This window comes from Schistocerca piceifrons, chromosome 2 (assembly GCF_021461385.2).
Source record: "Schistocerca piceifrons isolate TAMUIC-IGC-003096 chromosome 2, iqSchPice1.1, whole genome shotgun sequence".
Classification (NCBI taxonomy): domain Eukaryota; kingdom Metazoa; phylum Arthropoda; class Insecta; order Orthoptera; family Acrididae; genus Schistocerca; species Schistocerca piceifrons.
In genome coordinates this window covers 707272916-707299052 of record NC_060139.1, presented here as the reverse complement: position 1 = coordinate 707299052, position 26137 = coordinate 707272916, and the positions used below count along the sequence as shown (strand labels likewise).

The 26137-nt window shown below is 42.6% G+C and overlaps 1 protein-coding gene across 1 annotated transcript in view; it reads left to right on the top strand.

Moving 5' to 3' along the window:
- LOC124775768 (RIB43A-like with coiled-coils protein 2) overlaps positions 1-26137 on the top strand; it is a 137327-nt gene that overhangs the window by 3260 nt on the left and 107930 nt on the right. The window contains exon 2 of the mRNA XM_047250600.1: positions 6358-6498. Coding sequence (XP_047106556.1) covers positions 6358-6498 — 141 coding nt within the window. The remainder of the gene's footprint in view (positions 1-6357; positions 6499-26137) is intronic.

Sequence of the window (26137 nt, the reverse complement as noted above, 5' to 3'; positions counted from 1 at the left end):
GCATACTGCAACAGACTTTTATCCATGTTCGCTTCGCGTAAATCCCGCTAGACAGTGCCACATTCCCCAGATATGCCAGGTCACTTACTATATAGTAAAATCAGGGCGAACATCAGAGTATGAGCCGGCCAGAGTGGTCGTGCGGTTCTAGGCTCTACAGTCTGGAGCTGAGCGACCGCTACGGTCGCAGGTTCGAATCCTGCCTCGGGCATGGATGTGTGTGATGTCCTTAGGTTAGTTAGGTTTAATTAGTTCTAAGTTCTAGGCGACTGATGGCCTCAGAAATTAAGTCGCATAGTGCTCAGAGCCATTTGAGCCATCAGAGTATGTCGTAGATATAATAGGAAAACATATTTTGCGGGATTCTGAATGAGGTTTTGGATTTTATCATAGAGTAATCCATTTGAGACACTGCGAACCATAAAGTACATCATCGTCGATTGTGAGACTGTAGCAGTTATTTATACTTGTGACATCCGTTGATCGTATTCTGTGTCAAGATAATCTGTGTTGTAGGCCCACAATGTATATATGAACATTCACGAAAAGATCACTGGTTTCTCTCATATTCACTTGTATGTGAGATCGAAGTCGATGTGTTTTTTTTTTGTCCCTATTTAACAGGAAAAATTATCCGCAAAGAGAATAGGGACAACAAGACCAGATTCGTTGACTGAGAAAGTGATGAAATCGAATAAGTGTGACGAGAAGCGCACATATAAAAAAGAAGTGTATAATAAGCGAAGCTATTGTGTGGGAGCAACATAAAATGTCTGATTTTCAGCACGGAAGTTAATTATTAACTAATACATGTGTTAGGGGTTTTGACCATTTGTCCGAAAAAATAAAAAAGCGCAAAAACTCCCACTTACACAAAAATGCAAAACAGAGAATAGCGAAAACTAATACTATTTCGTTCTTGCCCTAACCAAAATTCGATAATAACAGTTTTCCTTTTTCAACACGTTATGGGTATTATTATTATTATTTACAGTGGATGTAGTTGTATAAGTATGTTGATAAGCTTAACTGTTACACAGTAAACAGTTTCTGATGTTGCTGAACAATAGCCATACAACATTTTTTAAAGGAACGCCCCACCATTTGCCTGTTCTATTGTTTATTTAGGTACATCCCAGGTTTTGGCCTTTTATGACATTTTCGAGTATTTGCGAAAAGCAAAAATTGCATACAATAAGACCACATTAAATTTCTAACATGTAAAATATTTTAAAAAATTAATGTAAAATGGTGTATAATTACGAAATATGTACTTACATTTTATGTCTTTAACATATATCGCAGAATACTTAACATGTCAATCTCAAAGTTAGCCATAAAGTAAGAAAAATATTAGCTCCCCACGAAGCGCCAGATGTAAAATCACCATCTTGTAACAGATCAGCAAATAATCGTGGGGGCACGTCATATTTAGTAAAGACAGGCTTATGTCGGTAAATTAAAGATGAGCACGTGTCCTTAAAAAGTAATGATAGTGAAATCAAAGCGTATAAGTAATAGAACAATGGTATTCTAAATTGACAAAGTGTCATAGATATATGACTGTTAGTGTTAAATGTCTTCAGGCTATAAATAATTATCTTTGTGGTGGCACTGTGTACCATCATCTTTCCAATAAGCTTGTATACATCAGATCGTCAACAACTGTAAGTGAAACAAAGAGCTTGCTGAAGTGAACCTACATTAAGTTGGTTAAGGAACTAAAGTCTGAAAGGAAGAAACCGAAATAAAGTTCAAGGACAGTGAATCACTGATAAGAATATATTAAGTGCCTTTGGAAATGGAAATGAAATCGATAATACAAAATACGAATGTTAACAATAGGAATTAAAAAGCTGGGTTGGAGGGGGGGGGGGGGGGAGATAGAGGGGTAAATGGATGCTGGCTGAAGACGGATGGGAGAGATGCAGGAATATGCATTGTTAAGCCAAGACGTAAGAAAATTAAGACGGTTAATATTAGATTAGGTTGGTATAGTATTGCTGGGAGGGCGGAGAGCGAGGGATGAGAGAATAGGAGAGAGAGACCAGAAGACACGGAAGAAACGGATGGACGGGGATTGGTGGATGGTCCAAGGTGTTTGGAAAACATGAGAGTACAGTCACAGTGAAATATTTATGAAATATAGTAAGAGTAGGAAAATATGTAGCATCATAATATGCTTACGGAAACGTAAAAATGCATTACACTTGTATAAAATAGAGCAGTTGCCCCTTAGTAGGAAAAAGCACCTAATGAAAGCCATTTTAGTATTATATGGCATAAATAGATTAGTGTATGTGTACAACCTATCTTAATTACAATAGGTACAGATCTTATTTATTACAAGGATGTAAACTAAGCACAGGAAGATGACTAAATTTCCAGCCTATACATTGGTTTTGGGTACACAACAAGATGGCCTCTGGTTTCAATAGCCGGTAATCTGAGCAGCAGGCATTAGGTTTGTGACATGTTAATGCTGGTGGCTGTGTTCTGTCTTCGAAGTCACCGTGATGTTATCTGCCAAACTGAGTAATTGAACGGTATATTGATAATTTTTACTTATGGACCGTCTGACAGCAACTGAATAAAACACAATTTTAGTGCCATACGCGTTTCGCCTTTATTTTCTGCAAGGCATCATCAGTGGTCTGGAATATGTACATATGTTAGCCATTTAATTTGCATATTTGTCACTGTGCCTATAGGTTATAAACAGTTCTGGTGGTTGGTATTTCCTATTAAATAGTAATGTTTTAAACTGTACTTACAGGTTGCGTGGACAATATCTTACATATTACGTTCCTGTTCCATTTTTGGTGTTGTTGTTCTTCTTATGAATGCCAATTTGCGGTTTTTTGCCCGCATTCCACAGCACTATGAACTGAACGCTTGTTTCAATGCAATGTTTCGGTTTCTGTTGCCGACTGTCAAATGTTTTTGCAAAGATCGAATGTTATTGCCAAACTTTCGAGTGTAATTATTAAAGTACCTGTGATCTGTTCGTGTATGCGCGCGCGCGCGCGTGTGTGTGTGTGTGTGTGTTATGGTGTGGTGTTTTTTTTGTATGTGTATTTTGGTGTGGTGTAATTATTTTTTTTGGGCTGTGTGTGTGTGTGTGTGTGTGTGTGTGTGTGTGTGTGTGTGTGTGTGTGTGTGTGTCCAGATAGTGTGGGGAAGAGTTTTCTTGTTTTATGGTATCATTTCCTTTATTAAGTGTAGTAGGGAGCCTGTGCTGATGTGTGTTTGTTCATTTATCACATGTTTGTTTTCTGCTATGGCTTTCTGGATGTGGAAGTTTTCCTGCGTTTGTGTAAGATGTTTGTCATGGTTGCTTATTCTCATTATTTTCATTTCTTGTTCCATGTTTGTAGGATGATGGTTATGGTTTTTTAAATGCTCTGCAAATGTGGAATGGTTTGTTTCATACTTCCAACATCTGGTATGTTCTCTGTATCGTGTTTCAAAATTCCTGCATGTCATGCCTATGTACACTGCATCACAACTTTGCCATTCAAGTTTATATATTCCTGATTGTTGGAATTTGTCCCTCTTGCTAGCTGGCTGGCTTAGTTGTGATTGGGTAATTGTGATTGGGTAATTGAAGATGGCATGTTGTCTGTGCTGCCCTGACATACCTCAAGGCTGAGGGTGCTCAGCTGATGCTCTGGTGGGCACGTTCTCCAGGTCTCTCACCAACTGAAAACATCTGCTAATGGGTCGCCGTGAGACTACTACGTCACCATGTGCCAGCCACTAAGATGAATGTAAACTGACATACACCTGAAACACCAATCAATGACATGCCCATAACTTCCATCCAAATTCTGTTCGGTTCGACTGGATGACCAGCCTGGTTGCAGCTGCTGCTGGTGTCATTGCCAGTGCTGGCAGCTATATATACTACAGTTCGCCCCAGATCAATTACTAATTTGATAACATATACCTCCTACCATACTGTACAAGCATAATAAGCAAATTCAAGTTTCTTGCTAACTTCCTATGATCCAATTAAAATTACTTGGTAGTTGACGTGACACTTGCCACTGAAGTATTGCCATGTCGGCTGCCGCTCGGTTATAGGCGACACACAGACAAGGCGGGTTACATCGCAGGTACTCTTAAGAGCCCTGTACATGTCCAGTATTTATTGACAGTACTGGTTCTTCATGTCTTCAATATATTGAAGCGACTCCATCCAGTCAATTATATTGTCAATACTGTTAGTTGGCAACGCTATCTTACAAGCTTAAGATGTCGAACACCAAAAAATAAAGCAGTTACCGCAATTATTTTAGCAATATCTGTAAAAACAACGAAAAGAGAAAATAGGTCCGAGAATGGCTGAAAAAAGGAACGACTTCCCGTGTTTTAATTCACTGAATAATATCATAACCACAGAAACAGCAGACTCCGTGAACTATTTTCGTATATATCGTGCATCTTACCACAAGTTATTAATGTTGATGCGTCACAAAATACAGAAGCAGAATTCTTTAATCCGAGAGGCATTCGCAATGAACGAGAGACCGGGTGTAACTGAGACTTCTGGCAACAGGCAAGTCATTCCAGTGCTTGACGTTTAGCCCTGTGGTATCAACAAACACAGTTAACAAAACTGTTATTGAACCCTCGGAGTGAATTATATCTGACGTACAATGATATATTCAGGTATATGACACGGTGACCAAACAGCGAGTCATTGGTCCCATCGGATGAGGGAAGGATGGGGAAAGAAATCGACCGTTCCCTTTCAAAGGAACCATCGCTGAATTTGCCTGAAGCGATTTAGGGAAATCACAGAAAAGCTTACTCTGGATGGCCGGACGCAGGGCTGAACCGTCGTCCTCCCGAATGTGACTCAGAGCGCTAACCACTGCGCCACCTCGGTCAGTACCTTTGCCAGTGTGGAGTACCATACCTTCTCCTTTGCCGTCACTCCGACCTTTCATAACAGTATGACCCGCACTCACCCATTTTTCATCGCGCCAAACAATGTCCCCGAAATTACTGTCTTTTTATTTGTGCCCTTTCTTTCGGTCAACATTTTACGGTCTGAAATATTTTCGTATTTACAACCGAAACTCTGCAGAACGGACGATTTGCTGCATCAGAAAGTTTGCCCTCACGCAATGTTCTAAGTTAGCATATGTACACCGATATCTCTTGTGATAATAATTATTTATATGACGCCGAATCGCTTCTTGTGCGAAAGGATCCAGATTTGTTACGCGTTTCTGAATAGTCGTCTTCTTGCCCGGCGTATGAAGAAAAAAGGGCCCTGCTTCACTTCATTTCTTCTTGTAGTTTTTTTGACCCGTACAAAGTACGGTCGATTCATTAATCTTAACCGCGGCTGCGATTTGAGTGACTATTTTGGAAACCCATAAAACAGACAGGTCTCCCCATTTTCCGCCTTCCTCTCAAAATATTCCCACACAATGCGCACGAGTTGTCGCGATTGTCCTTGAAATGCCATTCTTTGCCCGCTTACTTTCCTGGATTGGAGTGGATTGTTTGGGGGAAGAGACCAAACAGCGAGGTCATCGGTCTCATCGGATTAGGGAAAGACTGGGAAGGAAGTCGGCCGTGCCCTTTCAAAGGAACCATCCCGGCATTTGCCTGGAGCGATTTAAGGAAATCACGGAAAACCTAAATCATGATGGCCGAGCGCGGGATTGAACCGTCGTCCTCCCGAATGCGAGTCCTGTCTGCTAACCACTGCGCCATCTCGCTCGGTGCTTTCTTTCCTGATCTGTTTGCATCCCGAATCTCGGTTCTGTCCCTTCTCTTTCGCATTTCGTCAGATACGACAGCCACGCCAAAAACAGCACATCCACAACGATGGTAACGAAATACGCACGTTTCTTACCACTAGCCATACAATGGAAGTGGACTTGACCGTTTGTTGTGTCCGTTTGGCAACGGCAGGCAGTTCAGGCGTAACGCTGAGCGCTCTGGTTGGAGGAAAACCACCTCCAGTTGGTTCAAATGGCTCTGAGCACTATGGGACTTAACATCTGAGGTCATCAGTCCCCTAGAACTTAGAACTATTTAAACCTAACTAACCTAAGGACATCACACACATCCATGCCCGAGGCAGGATTGGAACCCGCGACCGTAGTGGTCGCGCGGTTCCAGACTGGAGAGTCTAGAACCGCTCTGTCACACCGGCCGGCCCACCTCCAGTGTGTGAAGTGTCAGCTGTCAAGTAATTTTAATTAGATTATAGTGTTGCTAATTTTAATATCCAGAAGCGTTCTCGGTTTTTCCTACGAAGGGAAATCCTTTCGATTTCTTCACAAGGCACTTGTGAAGAAGAGAGTCCTGATTGTTTTGGTATGGTGCCACCAGATTGATGAGGAGGCTTTGGAGAAGCAACTGGCTGAGATGAAGGAGCGCAGAGAGGCAGAGAAGAGGGAGAAGGAGGCGTTCGAGCGTCAGTGCCTCCACCATGCCCAGGTTGGAATGCTCATAGAGAGGAACATCGAAAGGGTAAGTACCACGGCAGAGTCCTCGTTTTACTGGCTTGCTGCCACATCTGGCATAGACCAAGACAATATTCTTTTTAAATTTTTTGCAGCTGTGTTTACGTTAGTCACCCACCAGCTTACTACAGTTGGAGATACAAACGATGGCGGTCGAGTTTAGGCTCGTTCTGCGTGCCCGCATCACGCATTCTTCAACAGCAAATGAGCGTTAAGTAATCTCCGGAGCGTTCTTTTGTGAATTTCGTACCCAGCATTAAACGTGATCGTAGCGAATCATATGGCCAATTTTTATTCCATTTGTTGCGAGTTGGCATGGCTGATGGTGGTAGTAAGCGGAAAATTTACACAAGCAAGTGAGAAACATGATTTGAAGAAAACGCGCTTACATCAAGCGTATACGCGTACCGCAGCTGTCACTTGGAAACGGCAACAATGCAATCCCCATCCGTTTCTCGACCTGCGCGGGCCGCCATCGTTCGTGAATCGGACTATAGAGGCTACAACACATCGTGCAAGACATGATTCCAGCTACTATAATACTCTGTTCACAGTTACTGTAGCACTGAGCTACGTCAGTAGCAGGCTAATGTTGACACGGGAAGCACGGCACACATTCAGCCAACCCCACGAGGCGTGTAGCCACAGCAAACGCACAGTTGCCTTTCCTTCACCGTTGAAATGTGTTAGAGATGTTGCTTTATTAGTTGTTACTTTCGTTGGTTGTGTGATAATAACAGATTAATTATAAACTTAGCGACCTGTTCTTACAACGAACCAAACGGGCGACGCGCGACTGGAGTATCACGTAACAGCAATTAACTCGTGTCATAAATCTCTTATAGAGATCGAGTTTGAAGCAAATGGAAGTATGATTTTTTCTTAAGATTTTGTATACATAATGTGTCCATCTACTTTCAATAACAAAAAGGTTTTTCTCTGGTCGAAAATTCGGTAATGTCATCAGGAAATATATTTTCGCAAACTTTCCATATATGCTCTTGTTGCTGTAAATAAAACCAAAATGAAGACATAGCGAAGCTCCTTCATAACACCTAGCTTGCAGTTCCATCTTTGTACATTGAATAGTTCGTAAGATCACCGGTGGTAGCTGGTGATTTTGCGCAAATGTGCTACAGCACACTGTAAATATCGCACTAAAACTATTTCGTTTCTCTTCGCATACAAGCCGGAAGTCGCACTAACATTACGTTATTTCTCTCTGAATGCGAGCCGGTGCAGTAAAATCACATTAGTTCTCTATGAATGCAGGCTGGTATGCAAATAGAATGAATGAAAAAATTGTTTAGCAGCGTTCTTTCCGTGATAACTGGATACCATTGGCGAAAGTTGTTCCCACGCTACAAACAACTCGAAGAAGGAACGCAGCGGCGTGTTTTCGACTCCGCATGCTATATAATATGACGTCATCCCTGCCGGCGACCGCCGGCTTAGCTGGCTAGTAACGTGCTTGCCTCCCATGCAGATGGCCCGTGGTCGCTTCACGGCCGAGTTCGAGATTTTCACCGCTCGTGGACTGGGTGTTGTGTTGTCATCATCATTTCATCCTCATCAGCTACACGCGAGTCGCCCAATGTGGTGTCGACTGAAATAAGACTTGCACTTGGCGGACGAACTTCCCCGGATGGGGCCTCCCGGCCAACAATGCCATCCGCTCATTTCATTTTTTTTTATCTCTGCCGGCGCTGAGGGTGCTACGTTGCTCCCAATACCAGGAGAGTATTTTTCTTTTAACATTGCATGAAAGTACTGTGCGAGCGTGGACTATGAGGGTTATTAGAGGAGAAGCTGACATATTGCTGCCATAGCCCAGTGGGCAAGTGCACCAACTGGCAGTTTGTCAGGTGCAGCTTGATTCCCATTTCTACCATGAGGTTTTTTTTATTTTATTTTTTTCTTCCTCGCAGTGTTAAACTATTAAGTATATAATTCAAACCACTTGACCGCTACAGACATGCTCTCTACATTATGAGTCCGTCTTTGTTGTCATAGTGCTGCTCGCCTAATGCTGCTACCTCTGCTGAGAGACATCATCCCGGCCGCTTTGAAATACTTAGCATACTATTTTAAGAAAACTGTTCAATGAAAAAAACTGATTTTTGCATGACTAGCAGTTTGAAATTTGCCCTCAATAAAAGACTGAATTTCTTTTCGTTATTCTTCATAGATACAGTGCTGCACTAAATTCTGTAAAGCACTGCACGAAATTTTTAAAGAGTTTGCAGAGGTAAAAACGCATTGGGTAAAATTTGTGTCTGGTTAATTTTAGCTCATACTTTGCTGTGTATAAAATGTTGATAAGATACCGAAATTTTATTTAAAATTAGAGGAGAACGATATTTGATTTCGTTCTCTAGTTATTGAGTTCTAGAGTATGTCCATTTGACAGTCATGCGCGGTGTGCCCAGTTCTGCCCATGCGAACTTGCAGGTGCTATGACATAATTATCATCCGATTTCAAGAATACTATTAGACCAAAAAAATGTATTTTTGCACTTCTTACAGTGTGATTTCCTGATTCGATAAGGGGCTGGATTTCTTTTCATTGCTCGCCATAGTTGCTGTACTGCATCAAATAAAGTAAAGCATTCCACAAAACTTTCAAAAGTCTGCAAAGGTAAAAACGCATCGCATACACCTTGCATATGGTTGATTTTAGCCTATACATTGATGTGTATGAAATATAGGTAAGATATCGAAATATTATTTAGAATTGAATGGAGAACGATATCGTATTTCGTTCTCGAGTTGTTGGTTCCTATATCTGGCGGACGGAGTTGTACGACGCACCCATTTCCTACACTGCACGCCGGGAATAATGTAATCATAAACGGTTCAAGGTACCGAAACGAGGACTTTTGCAAATGACAGCACATAAAGAGGCACGCGAAACTTTTTTATTCACCAAGGTATGAAAGTAACTCATTCACAGCAGTGAGAGGTTCGATGGAGGCTGTAAACACATCACTAGCACATAAGTTCTCTAAAGATCAACGTGTCGAGTATGCGTGATTCTGGAGCAGTAGTTCAAGTCTGAGTCCCATAGCCTATTGTTCAAACAAACCAACTGCCAATTTCGTAGCTTCGGTTCGATTTCTTTTCTCCATTGTATTTGATTTCTCACAGTGTTAAGCAATTAATTATACAATTAATATATTCCATTTAGTTATGACTACTACCCTTGTAAGTCAAGTGGCTGTAGGTCCCCACAGTTCAGTACACTGGTAAAATTTTGCAGGTGTCGCCACAGAAGATGATGTGTGTGTTATGCGCGCTGAGTGGAAAGTTGCCTCCACTCCAACACATGCTCCCGTTGAAGTGTCAGTACTAAAGTAATTCTGAACAGAATGCAGTGGTGTACAGCAAAAACTGCTTTACTCGAAGGCTCGGCTAGTTTTGCCTTTCTTTCCTGATTGCTGTTACAATATTTAGAATTACGACGAACAAAATGTTTCATGGCTTATTAACTACTGCTAACATTAATTTTAATCTTACGATTAGCAGTAAACTACACACTGCATTTGGATTAAATGCTCACTGACATTTGCAAACGTTCCGACGCCAAAAAGGAAACATAGGCCTGAAATTAACGTTGGCGTGTACAGCAACAGGCAAATGTTGTGCATCACAGTATTGTACACTATTTATCGTTCTAAGAATTCGTTACGGTTCGATTCCCAATGTACTTCAGTCGCAGCTCCTGACTGTGGAATCAGAAAGTGTATACCTATTCCCTGAAGAATCTAGCTTGGCGCAGGTAGGAGTCCACAAAAGATGAATTGTGGTTCCCAAGCCAAATGGATAACATGTTCAGGAACGTTCATTCGCACTCCTCAGTGCTGCCGTCCACCTCGCGCCCGCTTCCAGAGAACATGCACATTAGCGATATTAAGATCCGCGATATAAAGTACGCTACGTATTGTACCGCAGATTCACTCGAAAACGTTTATTAACGGGCTTAGATTAATTCTTTGCACTGTTACACTATTACATCAATGCAAATAAGAATCGCCAACCTCTCTCCGACCCGCAAGACAGGTCTAGACTCCTCACTACTCCAAAGTAGTAATTAAAACCCTGTACCCATCGACTTACATTCAGAAAAACTACAAGACCCGAAACGGGTAAAAGTTTATATACTGCCTCTAGCTGGCGCTTAGCCACTTCCGCTGATAATTTCTACAAAAACAAGACAAGAAATACTAGGTGTGCTAAAAAGTAATGCCTCTGAATTTTTAATGTGGAAGCTCTTTAAGTTTTTCTTAAAATAAAATGAACGTTATTAACATTATATGTCTTTATTCTTTGTTATCTACATATTTGTAGCCATCTGCCGCTAGGGAGCTCCGAACTGTGGCGCGTTACATGGCGGTGTGTAACGCAATTATGTTGGTGTGTGAGGAACAGTGTGCTGTAACCGAGTTTCGAATTCGAAGAGTTGTTCCAAACATGGAGCACCGTCTCCTTCAGCATAACAACAACAGACCACACACGTGTTCTGGTACATCTGCAACAATCCGACGCCTTGGGCTCACTATCATCCATCATCCTGTGTACAGTCCCGACTTGACTCGATCCGATATTCATCTGTTGCCAAAACTTCCACATCTACATCTACATGAAATACTCTGCAAATCACACTTATGTGCCTGGCAGAGGGTTCATCGAACCACCTTCACAATAATTCTGTATTATTCTACTCTCAAACTGTGCACGAAAAAACGGACACCTATACCTTCCTGTGCGAGCCCTGATTTCCCTTATTTTATTATGATGATCGTTCCTCCCTATGCAGGACGGCGTCAACAAAATATTTTCGGGTTCGGAGAAGAAAGTTGATGATTTAAATTTCGTCAGATTTTGCCGCAACGGAAAACGCCTTTGTTTTAATGGTGTCCATCCCAAGTCATGTATCATGTCTGTAACACTCTCACGCCTATTTCACGATAATACAGGGTGGAGCAGAGGAAACGCATGTTTTTTGAACCGCTAGTACGCGGCGACGAGAGGGGGTATTGACCTTCAATCAGTGATGGCAGACTGCCCATACAGTGCAGTTTCAGTCGCTATGGAGCATTGGAGCGTAAAGCATCGTGTGTTCGTTGTCGAGCGGTACTTTAGAAACAATCATTCTGTCGTCACAGTTCAACGTCTTTTCCCTCAAAATTTTAGAGTTGGACGTCGATGTGCAGTGCCTGATCGAAATACTGTACTCCGATGGGTTGCAGCGTTTAGAAGTACTGGATCTGTGATGAAAAAGAAACCACTTGGTCTTCCTCATTCAGTTCGTACTCCAGAAACTGTATACCGAGTGAGAACGGCAGTTCTTGCTAGTCCGAAACGATCGGCTAAACGACAGGCTGTAGCGCTGGATATGTCATGTCGTTCACTTCACCACATCTTACATGATGATCTTAAGTTTCACCCTTACAAGATCATGATCGTCCAGCAGCTTAGTGAAACGGATTATGTGCAGTGCAGAGAGTTTTGTCGCGTAACGGACGAATTTTTTTACAGAAGATGCAGATGCTACAGTCTTCGTGAGTGATGAAGCACATTTTAATGTAGACGGTTATGTGTATGTTCAAATTCGTCGGTATTGGGCGCCGGAGAACCCACATGAATTACACCAAAGACCTCTCCACGGTTTAAAAGTAACAGTGTTGTGCTGCATTTCAAAGAAGAGCATTGTTGAACGCTATTTTTTTTAAGAGTTACTGTGACATCAGTGTTTCTTCATCCAGAACTTGAAAGGCGTCAGGTGAACATGAGAGAAATATGATTGGAGCAGGACGGTGCCACAGCTCACAAGGCGAGAGCATCCATGGAAGTGGTTCGACAAATGTTCCCAGGACATGTTATTTCGAGATATGGTGACATTTACTGACCCCCTCACTCACCCGATTTGTCGATATGCGACTCCTTTTTGTGGGGATACTTAAAAACATAAGTCTACATGAACAAGCCTCGCACAGTCGATGACCTGAAGAATTTCATTTGTCGGGAAATTAAAGCCGTACCGAATGAAATGTTGGAGAGATCCATGCGTAACTTTCGGGAGAGGATCCAAATTTGTACCCAGCAAGAAGGACGTCATCTCCAAGATATTATTTTTCGAACCTAGTTAAAGTATGTATATTTCAAAATTGCATTAAAAAATCTATCACTTAATGCTTGTTTTTATTATTTTTATCAAATCGGGTCCCAGTCATTCAATAGTGAAAAATATGCGTTTCCTCTGCTCCACCCTGTACAAAACATGCTGTACTTCTTTGAACTTTCTCAATGTAATCTGTTAATCCTATCTGGTAACTACCCCAGACCACGCAGCAGTACTCCTAAAGAGGATGGATAAGTGTAGTGTAGGCTGTCTCCTTACTAGATCTGTTACATTTACTAAGTGTTCTGCTAATAAAACGCAGTCTTTGGTTTGCTTTCCCCACATTTTCTTTGTGTTCTTTCCAATTTAAACTGTTCGTAATTGTAGTTCATAAGTGTTTAGCTGAATTTACTGCTTTTACATTAGACTGATTTATTGTGTAACCGAAGTTTAACAGTTTCCTTTTAGCGCTCATGGGAATGACCTCACACTTTTCGTTATTTAGGGTCAACTGCCAATTTTCGCACCATTCAGATATCATTTCTAAATCATTTTGCAAGTTGTTTTGATCTTCTAACGAGTTTCCTAGGCACGAGAGCATCGTCTACAACCAACCGTGTCAAAAGCTTTAAAACTTAAAGAACACCTGCCAGGACTTCACTTTGCTAGTGATGAAGCGGTGTAGGCAGAGATGAGGTTGTAGCTTTGTTAACAATGTCAAATATTCTACAATGACAGTATCAACAAACTGATCCCTCACTGGAAGGAACGTATTCATTGCCAGTGTGATTATGTAGAGAAATAAATATGTAGATGTGAAGAATACCGATATAGAATGTTGACAACGTTTGTTTTATTTAAAAGAGTTTAAGAGTTTTGACATAAAAAACTCAGAGACGTTACTTTTCAGCACGTCCTCATACTTGAAAGTCAACAAATTAATGTCACACAGAAACACCGCAGTTAACGGTTCCATGGAAATAATTGTAATTTATTTAGTTCAATTAAACCTCTACATCTCTGTCGCTTTTGTTAAAGGCCACCCCCAAGTTACTGTGCTGGGTGCATGATCTGTGCATACTGGAAAACCCATAGCACTCGCTTAGAAAACTGGAAAATGCGCAAAGCAAAATCCACACCAGCACACAGGATTAAACCTTTGAATGCTTGTAAGCTTTCTGTGCGGGAAGAGTTAACGCCTTAATTACATGCATCATCAACCCCCGACTTTAGAAACTACCAGTAAAACCCACCGCCGAATCTTTAAAGAACTGAACCCTCATGCATAAAACAGTTTCAAGGGTCTGATTACTGAGTTAATACCTGATGTTGAGCATGTAAATGAGTAAAAGTTTAGAAAAAGTTTGATGTTATTTATAATGTTTGTTGCAAGTCACTAAGTGCTCTCCTTCTCAAGTGCTGGAGAATATAGTCCGGGTAATTTGTGAGCCACGTGCTACTCTGCCTGAAGACATCTACACGGTTTATAACTGTAAGAAGTGTCATAATGTGTTAAACTTTTAAGTTAGATAGTACCTTTTGTTGAGTAGATTATTACGTCATTTTAAATTTTTATAGTCAATAATTGTATGAAATATTTTTAAAAAAATTTTTTTCTTCCTCCTGATCCGTTAGATTGACATCCTGCAACTGGGACTGTGCACTGGGTTAGCCGATAATAGTTGAAGTTTAGGTGTGTTCTGCACACCTACGTCATGCATTGTCGGACTGCCAAGCAGTTAGCGTTTGGTAATATTCTGAGCACTCTGCTGTAAATGTTGTAACCAATGCGAGCATTAAAAGCGATCATAGAGAGTTATTTACTGACTTTCTATTCCATTTGTTGCGAGTTGTCATCGCTGATACTGGTTCTGAATAAACAAGTGAAATACATAATTTGGAGGATTCTCGCTTTCTTTAAGCTGAAGCACGTGTATGCACATATCGCAACTGTTGCTTGGAAGCGGCAGCAATGGAATCTCTGTCTGTGCCTCGACATGTGTGAACCACCATTCTTCATGAATCGGGCTATAGTAATATTAGTAGACCCGTGTGAATAATTCACACACTGTCCTGATCAGTCAGCAATAGGTAATACAGTAATGGAGAAAAAAGTAAATGCAAATGGTATATTGTGAGCTACATCTTTCACATATTTACACAATTGTGCATAAGTATTGTCGGCGCTGGTCTGAAGTGGCCGAGCGGAGAAAGGCACTTCAGTCTGGAACCGTGCGACCGCTACAGTCGCAGGTTCGAATCCTGCCTCGGGCATGGATGTTTGTGATGTCCTTAGATTAGGTAGGTTTAAGTACGAGGGTTGTTTTTTCAGTAAGGGCCGTTTTTATTTTTTTAAAAATATACAAATACTTTTGTAAAAAAACTTTTATTTTCTGATTCTACACACTTTTACCTATTTTTCTACATAGTTGCCTTGTTTATTTAAGCACTTGTCATACCGTACAACTAAGTTTTTAATTCCCTCTTCAAAGAATCCGGCCACCTGCTCCGACAGCCAAGAGTTCACGGCCGCTTTCACTTCATCGTCGTCATTGAAGCGCTGCCCGCCAAGATGGTGTTTCAGGTACCGGAAAAGGTGAAAATCGCTAGGAGCAAGGTCGGGGCTGTATGGTGCATGGTCCAAAACTTCCCAGCCAAAAGAATCAATCAAATCCCAAGTCTTTTGAGAGGTGTGAGGCCGAGCGTTATCATGCAGGAGCAAAAATCCTTTTGTCAGCATGCAGCGCCTTTTGTTTTGAATTGCTCTGCGGAGCTTCTTTAGAGTTGCACAGTATGCATCTGAGTTGATTGTCGTTCCTCGTGGCATTAAGTCCACTAGCAAAACACCGCGCCGGTCCCAGAACACAGTTGCCATAATCTTGCGCTTTGACAGCGTCTGTTTGGCTTCGACCTTGACGGGTGAGGTTGTGTATCGCCATTCCATCGATTGTCGCTTACTTTCGGGAGTGATATGGAATACCCATGTTTCATCTCCAGTGACAATTTGACTCAACATGTCATCCCCTTCTTCCTCGTAACGAATCAAAAAGTCCAATGAAGTGGCAAATTTCTTCCCTTTGTGGTCCTCTGTGAGGAGTCTGGGTACCCACCGAGAACACAGTTTCTTAAAGTTTAGGTTTTCAGACACAATTTTGGACAAAACCGATCTTGAAACTTGTGTAAATTCCAAAGAAAGAGTGGAAATTGTGAATCTTCTGTCCTCACGAATCTTTGTTACGACTGCAGCCACCAAATCATCAGTGATCACAGAGGGCTGGCCTGAGTGTTCTTCGTCATGGTCGTTTTGACGGCCATTTTTAAACTCTCTAACCCATTGACGCACTTTATCTTCACTCATTGCATTCAAGCCATAAACTTCTGTTAACTGACAATGAATTTCTGCAGCTGATAGGCTTCTTGCGGTAAAAAAAACGTATCACTGACCGTATCTCACACGTGGCGGGCGATTCAATAATCGTAAACATTATAAAGTAGCACAGCGATGCGTATATGTCAGCTACAGAACTGCAACTTGCATCAGTGTGAATGGGAAGGATGCCGGCAAGTGACGAGGTAGCTTGTTGCGGCATCCGCGCGAACTACGGGACTATACGCGCGAACGGCCCTTACTTAAAAAACAACCATCATAGTTCTAAGTTCTAGGGGACTGATGACCTCAGATGTTAAGTCCCATAGTGCTCAGAGCCATTTGATTGTCAGCATCAAGTACTGTTTGCAGTGTCACCATTATTTAGCTGCAACAGGCTCTGTTGGGTTTATTCTCTATTCAGTGTTGTAATGCAGTATCAAAATCTATAATAAAGAAGCCAGTATAAGTATTACAACTCCTGCAGGAGATTGGAAACTTCCTACCATATGATGCACCTGCCCATCTATTTTAAAAGGATATTGACCACTGCCAGTAATATCAACCGAGTTAAAGTGAACTGAAGCAAATGCCAGACCACTGTTAAATTTGATATTTTTTAGGTAGTTCTTAATATATACACATCAAAAAAAGTTTTGCATCAGCCCAGTTACCAGAACTCCTGAAGATAGATGTTAACTGTGGATATTATATAATGGGCACAGCCCCTTTGATCAGCCCAAAGATGTAAGCAACCATGCATGAGCAGCGCCTATTAGATGGAGGGAGTCCAACAGCCAATCAATTCCAGTCATTCCACCACTTTTGTACAGTTCGCCATATTGCACTGACAGTCAAACTCTGCAACAGTCGCCTACAGATCGTCAAATACAGAAAGACACTTGCTCAATTACGCTGCTCTGCCACTGAGAACGGAAGCTTGAATTTAGAGCACAAAACCGATTTCCAACCTGGCAGTAAATCATCGTGTACTGTAGTAAACATACAATTCCTACCCTGCACCATACAAACTCGCTCCTCTTGCATCATGCATATAGCTATCGACTGCCAGCCACTCGTACGTATACCACGAAGACAGAAGCATAAGCACATACTCCTCACTGCACTAGATATTTCCCGCAAGGTCAGGTGGTCATCCACTACAGCCGACGGTCACAAGTCATCCACTCCTGATGCGTGACCAGGGTGCCCTCAGCTGACCGAACTCACTCTCAGAACTGTTGTACAAAGTCGAGGGTCGGTTCCTCTTGGCACAGATGTGTCACCGTTTCTGGTCCTGACCAGCTTTCTTGCTTGTTTTCTATGCCAATCTCCAGACTCTAGTATTTCAAGAACACATGTATTTTCACATTGTTTGCCAGTATATTATACCATTTATGTAATACTTCTCGATATCAGGCACATAGCAATACCGCTTGCATAGCAGTATCACTCATAAATCTGAAGATGCAGACTGGAAATTATATCTCTAGAAACCCGAAACCTTAGCGAGGTGGAGCGTGGTGTAAACCACTCTGTAACTAGAAACTTACGCTGTTTGCGAAGACGTTTACATGAAAACTCGAAAAAAATACAGGAAACTGATACTTCCACTTGCGAATACCGATGCCAGTGATGTAACAGATTCCAAATCATCCCTATAATTTACAAAGTCATTTACAAAGTCATATCTCATGTCTAGAGAACCAGGAAACATGTCTTCCACCTGTCTTTCACCTGTTAGATGTGCACACCACAATCGATGTTCTCTCAACTAAATAAAAACGGGAAACGTGAAGAAGCAGTCAATCAGATAATTTACATGGGAGAGAATAGTGGTCCAGCGCAAACACATGTCCATATTGAATCTTCTCAAATTTCCATGCGATCATGAAAGCTGTCCAACACATACTAAGTATTAGTTCGCTATTCGGCCGTCTAGAGGACGACACGGTTAAGTCAGCTACATTCCTGCGTACCAATAGGCCTCTCCATTGGGATAGCCCCTACCGTTAGCCAAAAACGTGAATCATTCCTGCCACAGGCCACCGCCGACGAGCCATGCACCCCTAGACGGAATTATCCTAGGAAACCAGTGAAATACATATTTGATTGCTATACTTACAATTAAATGATACTATCACGGTCTCAATTGGACGATATTCGATAATGAGCGAAGTATCAGAAATACACCCTGCTGACGGATATGGTCCTGGAAATAGAAATATTTGTACCATTCTTACGACATGACATAGTTTTCCCTTTGCTATCACAGTATTCCACGTCAGATCCATACGTTCCTTACGACTGGACATAGTCATTTCCTTTGCACATGTCGGAACACACACACATACTTTATAAGCCTGATGTTCATGGCGTACCTATCATGCACTCCCTACTACTAAGTATAATACTTCGCCAATAACTGATTGCTGGCGATATCAAATAATACTGAGAGAAAATTAGCGATGGATGGACATGTCTCATAAGTTTTTCTTGCTAGTGGAACCACTGTGTCTTAGAAAGAGAGGCGTAATCATCTTACAAACCGCCAGATGTTTAAAAAAAACACGATTGCAACGACCATATTACTATCACAATCGGTCTTGGTTCTACAGGTGCACACAAGTATCCATATTAAAAGCTATACTGGCTTTATAAATCGTTGTATGTCATGACCCCCAAATGAAGTGGCTTTTCCAGACAAATACCGCAACACTGAATATAGACAGTGACTGCCGGATTGTATATTATCAGACCAACAGTGCGGTTACACGACGGTGCAACCTTGTGATAAAATCACCGAATTTAGAAAGTGATTCGGCTAAGGAACATGGTTTGAAGCTGGTATTTGCAACTCCTCACACTGCTAGATATGTCTTCAGTATTTGTAACGCATTCTGTCTTGATGTCATATCAGAGATTTGGTAATATATCGACTGGGTTATAGGAGATGGTTGATTGAGAAGGATCACAAACAGTTGATGGTGTGCTGATTGAGGTCGTAAGAAATGTACATTAGCTTTTCAGATCTCTAGTGCTACGCTATCCGCTAGAAATGCTTTCTGGAATTTGGAATCAGGTCTCCCCATTCAAAAACATACCTGCGTTGCATACTATGGAGAAGTCCTTTAATGATTACAGCTGCTAGTGGATCATATTTCTGGCACTCCCATATCTCGAAACGAGTCACCTTTTTCGAACCTATCTGCTACAGTAAAATTTCAGATAGTCCCTAAGCCTCTTGCAACTGCTGCCATTTCTGCAGCTTTGTGCATGTAATCGTTCCAATTTTAAGTCAGAACTGAGCAGAAATCGGAGAGAGCTGTATGTACCACCTTCAGCAACCCATGAAGAAACAGAGTGACCTGAGTCAGTGCGACAGGACTGTGTTTTGACCATTCAGTGGAAATGGGAACAAGTTGTCATAGGTCCGCCAACAGTGTACAGTGTGTACCTGCAGTAGACCCAAGTTAGCATTCGAGTGTCAATCTGCTGCGCATTACATCTGGAGTGATGTTGGGATGCACATCCATAATATTCCACATCCGGGATAGGGTTTGAAGGTAGATCCACCCCACACCCAATGTACGAAGTGATGTTTGGATGCACATCCACAATATATCGCATCCGACTTAGTATTCAAGTGTTGATCTGCTGCACACTTTATATCCAGACCGATCTTCAGAGGCAGATCCATCACACATCGCACCTGGGATAGGGCTCACAGGTGGCAACCATATGTTTTGTCCAAACACGTGTTCTGTATTCGAAGTTGGGTCCACCAGTGGGAGGACCGGGTCCTGGGAGCCATCTGTGACACATGCTTAGACACAGACATACAGAAAAAAGAGCACGTGCTCAGCAAATGTGGAATATGTGGGATGTAGGCATCTGGATGCATTCGAGTACAGTGGTATACTACGCCTCCCTATCAGAAAAACAGCGCATTTGCGCTAGGTGTTGGCAGCTGTACTACCTGTACTACATTTACTTGCAATTTTAGAACATAGAACGAGAGGTTATGTCATGATAGAACTGCGAAAAATGACAGGAAAATACGTATAAATTGAGGGAATATATACCAAAACGCAGAGAATTAAGGAGGTACTTGCGTGTCTTCTGGTTGATGCAGAACAATTTGTACATTGGAACAAGTATGCAACAAGAAGAGGAATCCGGGAAAACGTCGACATGCAAGCATATTGCTATATACTTGATATCAAAAGTATCGCATATGGTGTAATATTCTGGCAAACCATTTGAAAACACATGTGTTCTTGTAATCCCAGAGTCTGGAGATTGGTGTAGAAAGCAAACAAGCAAGCAGGTCAGGGCTAGAAACAGTTACACCTTAGTGCCGAGGGGAGCCGACCCCAACTATGTACAACAGTTCTGAGAGTGACTTCGGTGTGCTGAGTGCGCTCTGGTTACGCATCAGGAGCAGATGACTTGTGACTGTCGGCTGCGGTGGATGACTGCCCAATGTCATGGGAAAAATCTAGTGCAGTGAGGAGTATACCTACGGTGCATGTGCTGATGCTGTCTGTCTTCATGGTATATGTACAAGTGTCTGGCGGTCTATAGCTCTATGCATGATGCAAAAGGGTCGATTTTGTATGGCGCACCTCCATTCATTTGCAACACATCGTTTGTGCTGGGACGTAGCAGCTCCTACATAGTGACGAGAATGTTTACCATTTCTGAGACGTATGTTGAAAGCAGGAAGGGTAACACATGGTGGATGGGGTGCCTCGTTAGGACCATCTGGAAGAATGCAATCGGTGTTATTCTGGGCTATTTTCATAAACAGCTCCTGTTAGGACAAGAATTTCCATACAGACAAGTTGTGACGTCACGAAAGCTCCTGCGAAAGTGGCCATTTACTATTTCTGCAGCACTTTACTATTTATAACATTGAGTATAACATTGAGATCCTTTTAACTATGCGGGTGGTACATTATGCAGACATCTCTTGCTTGACGCTGGACTTGCAGGTAGACGTCAGTCACAGTAAACACATGTGGAGCCGGAGGCATCTCACATGTTCCGTTAGGATCGCTAGGAACAATGCACTCTGTTCTATTTTGGGATGCATTGCAACAGATTTCTCTAGTGCGACCTGTGATGTCAGTATAGCATTGAGAACCTTTTAGCTATGTCTGCGAGGGTGAGTCGATCTGCAATTAGGTCTTCGCTGGACTGCAGGTAGAGAGGCATCACACCAGCAACAGTAAACATTTGCAAGTCCAAAGGGTAACTTGACTCATATTTACATAGGAATGTGACGTCAGTATGACACTCGAAGAGTTCGAGCTGTATACCCGAAAATAGGCACGACTTTTACCTACTGACTGTATGCGGTAGCGGCATTAGAGCAATAGCTCACGTACCTGTATTCATCCCTGCATTCGTCTGTCTGGTGGTGGCTTGTGGTGGCATCAGCACATGTGCAGTTTGGAGCCTATGATACATTGCGGTTGATGATAGTTCGAAAGCGTTTTTTACGTGCAATGAGTGTTTGTGCACTGCATTATTTTCGGCTGTTTAAACACTGTGAGCATGAATGAGATTTTCACTCTGCAGCGGAGTGTGCGCTGATATGAAACTTCCTGGCAGATTAAAACTGTGTGCCCGACCGAGACTCGAACTCGGGACCTTTGCCTTTCGCGGGCAAGTGCTCTACCAACTGAGCTACCGAAGCACAACTCACGCCCGGTACTCACAGCCTTACTTCTGCCAGTACCTCGTCTCCTACCTTCCAAACTTTACAGAAGCTCTCCTGCAGACCTTGCAGAACTGGCACTCCTGAAAGAAAGGAAAGTTTGGAAGGTAGGAGACGAGGTACTGGCAGAAGTAAGGCTGTGAGTACCGGGCGTGAGTCGTGCTTCGGTAGCTCAGTTGGTAGAGCACTTGCCCGCGAAAGGCAAAGGTCCCGAGTTCGAGTCTCGGTCGGGCACACAGTTTTAATCTGCCGGGAAGTTTCATATCAGCGCACACTCCGCTGCAGAGTGAAAATCTCATTCTGGAAACATCCCCCAGGCTGTGGCTAAGCCATGTCTCCGCAATATCCTTTCTTTCAGGAGTGCTAGTTCTGCAAGGTTCGCAGGAGAGCTTCTGTAAAGTTTGGAAGGTAGGAGACGAGGTACTGGCAGAAGTAAGGCTGTGAGCACCGGGCGTGAGTCGTGCTTCGGTAGCTCAGTTGGTAGAGCACTTGCCCGCGAAAGGCAAAGGTCCCGAGTTCGAGTCTCGGTCGGGCACACAGTTTTAATCTGCCAGGAAGTTTCACTGTGAGCATGTTTGCAGAGCCTTTACATGCATTATTTTTTTACAATTTACGAGTTGTTTGCGTGTCTGTACATCAGCGTACTGCATTATTTCGGCGATCTACGGGTAGTTTGCAGCTCTGTAGCATGTAGTTTGCAGCTCTGTAGCGTGTTCAGTGCATTATTTTGGTAATTTACGAGTTGTTTGCATGTCTGTACATCAGTGTACTAAATAAATTGCTCCAAAATAAAGTACACTCCTTCCTCTCTCCAACAGCCCAGCACAGGCTGAGTCCTTTCCCCACCAATTGCTAGGTTTTTCTCTGCCTCGTGATGACTGGGTGTTGTGTGATGTCCTTAGGTTAGTTAGGTTTAAGTAGTTCTAAGTTCTAGGGGACTGATGACCATAGATATTAAGTCTCATAGTGCTCAGAGCCATTAGAGCCAATTCCTAGGAAGAGGTGGCGCTCGGACAGCTTAGGTTAGTGGAGGAAACCCAAGTGACCATTTTTCCCACCATTTTGTTAGGTTAGTGGAGATAGCCCAAGTGACCTTTCTTCGGCCAAAATTTGAACTTCCCGCCATTTTCTAGGGGAGATGACGGGGGAGGGGGAGAGGGGAGGGGCGGGTGTTAGGTTAGTGGAGGTAGCCCAACTGACCTATTTTCCTGCCAATACTTGAACTTTCCGCCATGATGTCATTGTGACGTTGCCATCTTGGATCCGCCATCTTGAACAAATTTGGCAATAATGGAGAGTGGGGCCATATGAAGGTTGCCCTATTACTAACGAAATCTTGAAAATGATGTCTCGGTCATTAATTTTGATAAGGTAATACAATGTAAGCTTTCACGGCCGGTATTGTCTTCACTTAAAACTTCCGGGCTGATAGGCCATGGTCGGAGTATAAAACTCTCTCCCGACGTTTCGTCTCCGACTGCGGGAGACATCCTCGGAGGTAAAGCGGCGAACTGCCTGATAAGGTTATACGAGAGATATGGCACACTGAAAAAAAAACACCGTTTAGAAATAATATAGATGTAGGTATCAATCCCAAAATACAGAATCTGCCCCGGAGGGCGGATGAGTAGCCTCGTACCATTGTGAGACTCCCAGCTGATTCGTTCTTTTCACGAGCTCCATATTGCTGCATGAAATTGTTTCAAAGTTCAGTCCTTTCTGCCCGTCACCTTCCGGAGCCAAATGCAGGCATTTCAGTTGGCCATTTGCTGCTTTCACTTGTAGTACTACTATTTAAAGGACTGCTTCCTGGCAGGACTTTCAAAAAATTCTTTGAACAGGTGTTGGAAGACACCTGCATTTGTGAGGAAGTCATCAACCCTTAAGTCAGCCACGAAGGACTCGACTACAACCCACTTACACCGATTATGGTAAAATTAGCCCATCGACTGCAAGCAGAGTGGAAGCGAGCGAGCAAGATGAGCACACTGGCCTGGACAGGCAATGGCATTTTATGATTTTACTGACGGCATGCGACACGGACCAGCATCCTGATAGCTAGTTACACGTTCCACAGACCATGTGAACGGTTCTTTTATCGAAATGATGTGAGACTAGTTGGTTTCGAGATATGTATACATGATTAGTGTTAACATTGATGAACGCATTATTTTGTCATCTGTTCATACAACTACACTTAAAAACAAGGCTTTTCTTCCTTTTCTTAGAGGCTACAGGCTTTTAAGTAGAAATTCGTCCATGGAATAGCAGTTGTCCACGGGAAATCATTTTGGGCCACATTTAAAACATGATTTGCCACCTGTCAGACATCTTACTTTATCAGACAAATGAAAAAAAATGTTTGTTTCTGTATATTGAACTCCTTTCTGACAGCTTTCATAGTCGGTAATAAATTTTTCGACTAGTGTTGTAGTCATGGACCTTCTCAAATTATGATGGATTATTTATGACCAATTTTACTAGCGAATATACACACATCAAAAAGTTTTGCATCACCCCAGTTCCCAGAACTCCTGAAGATAGACGTTGACTGTGGGTATTGTATCACAGTAATACAAGTAATGCAGCGATACTGTGTCTGCAGAGGAGAGCGCTAAAAACAAAAGAGACAGATGTATATAGGTAATCATTACACATATACTTTAATTGCAAACTTCACTTTAGTATAAACAACACTGCGTGATAAGAAAGTGAACCTTCCAGAAGGAAAGGAGGGAACGAATTCATTAACGTTAACAATAATCGTGTATACAAACCCTCTAAACTGATTCTTTCCACATCATTTTAAAAAAATCGTTCAGATGAACTATGGAACATGTAACTAACTAACAAACTGGTTCAATCGGTATATGGTTTCATTTAAATGATTACAAAATCAGGTCAAATTTACAAAGAACTTGTGTACGGGCCTGGTTATCAGTGTGATGTTGCAACCCTTCTGGCGTGGATGAATGCACTGATTCGATTGGAAAGGGTGTCATAAGGCCATTGTACGCTCTCCTGAGGCAAGATGGCCTATAACTTTTGTAAATGGTCCTTGATATCCTCGTCACTGGCACTGAGATGGAATTGTGTCCAAGCACATCCCAGCCACGTTCTATAGGGGACAGATCTGGGGATCTTGCTGGCCATGGGGGGTATCTCAACATAATGCAAATAGTTCATAGAGACCTTTATCATTCTTGCACGACCACTGTGCCGTTGAAAAATACCACCACGAAAATATCACGTGAGAGGTAACACATGTGCACGCAGGAGGTCCGTGACATACCATTGTTCCGTCGGTGTCCTTCATCACTACCAGCGGTGACCGGAAGTCATACACCATGACACCAGGACTAACACCACTGTGCCTCTCAAAAACATTGGAAGAATGGGACCTCTTCCCAGGTCGCCTCCATACTCGCCGACGATGGTCATCCAGAGTGGGGCAGAACTGAGGTTCATCACTGAGCACAATGCGATGCCATTCACAACCAGTCTATGCTTCCCAGCCATGGTAGCACTCCAAACACAGTCGTTTGTGTTATGGTGTTAACGGAATATGCATATGGCATGGTATTACCCTAGCGCGGCTGCTGCTAGTCTCTGATCAATGGTGCAGAAAGACACAGAATGTGACGGGAGTCCATTACTTGTTCACGGATGGCTAGCGAATATATGAAGGCGTTGCGGGGTGCTTGGTGCACAATTCAGTGATCCTTTCTTGTGGTGCTGAGGCTTGGCCGACCAGAAACATGCCTGCCCTGATGTTCCCATGCAGTCCAACATCTGGCCTCTGTAACATCCGACTGCCCCACAAATCCGAATATTACGCGATTCGAGCGGCTGGCCAAATGAGATCCCTTTTAAAATTCTGTCAGGTACTGATAATGCTGTCTCATACTTTTGCGCGATGTAACCATGTGCTTCACAGTGGTTACTCAACATCTGACGTTGTTCACGGTCCTTATGTTCTCTATCGGGCCTTGAAACAACAGTAAATACGAACAACACTTCTGCACTCTGGTGGTCATTCTACCTGTCATACCCGCCGATGCTACATACGTCCAAGCAGTTGCATTGACATCCGTCCATGTCTTCTAACTGCTCCTTCCCCTTTTTTGTCACGTAGTATATTTTTATGACTTCACTATTTCTGTTAAACCAATAATTAAATATGTTACATACAGCGTCAATCAGTTTATCTTTCACATTAAATCCATACATATTATAAAAATTGATGTGTGTGTGTGTGTGTGTGAGAGAGAGTGTATGTGCGTGCGTGCGTGTGCGTGCGTGTGTGTGTGTGTGTGTGTGTGTGTGTGTGTGTGTGTATGTGCGTTCCACATCTTCTAAGCCACTGAAGTGCTTCCAACCAAACTTGGTACACAGATTCTTTACTGTCAGGCAACAATCGCTGTAGGGGTCAA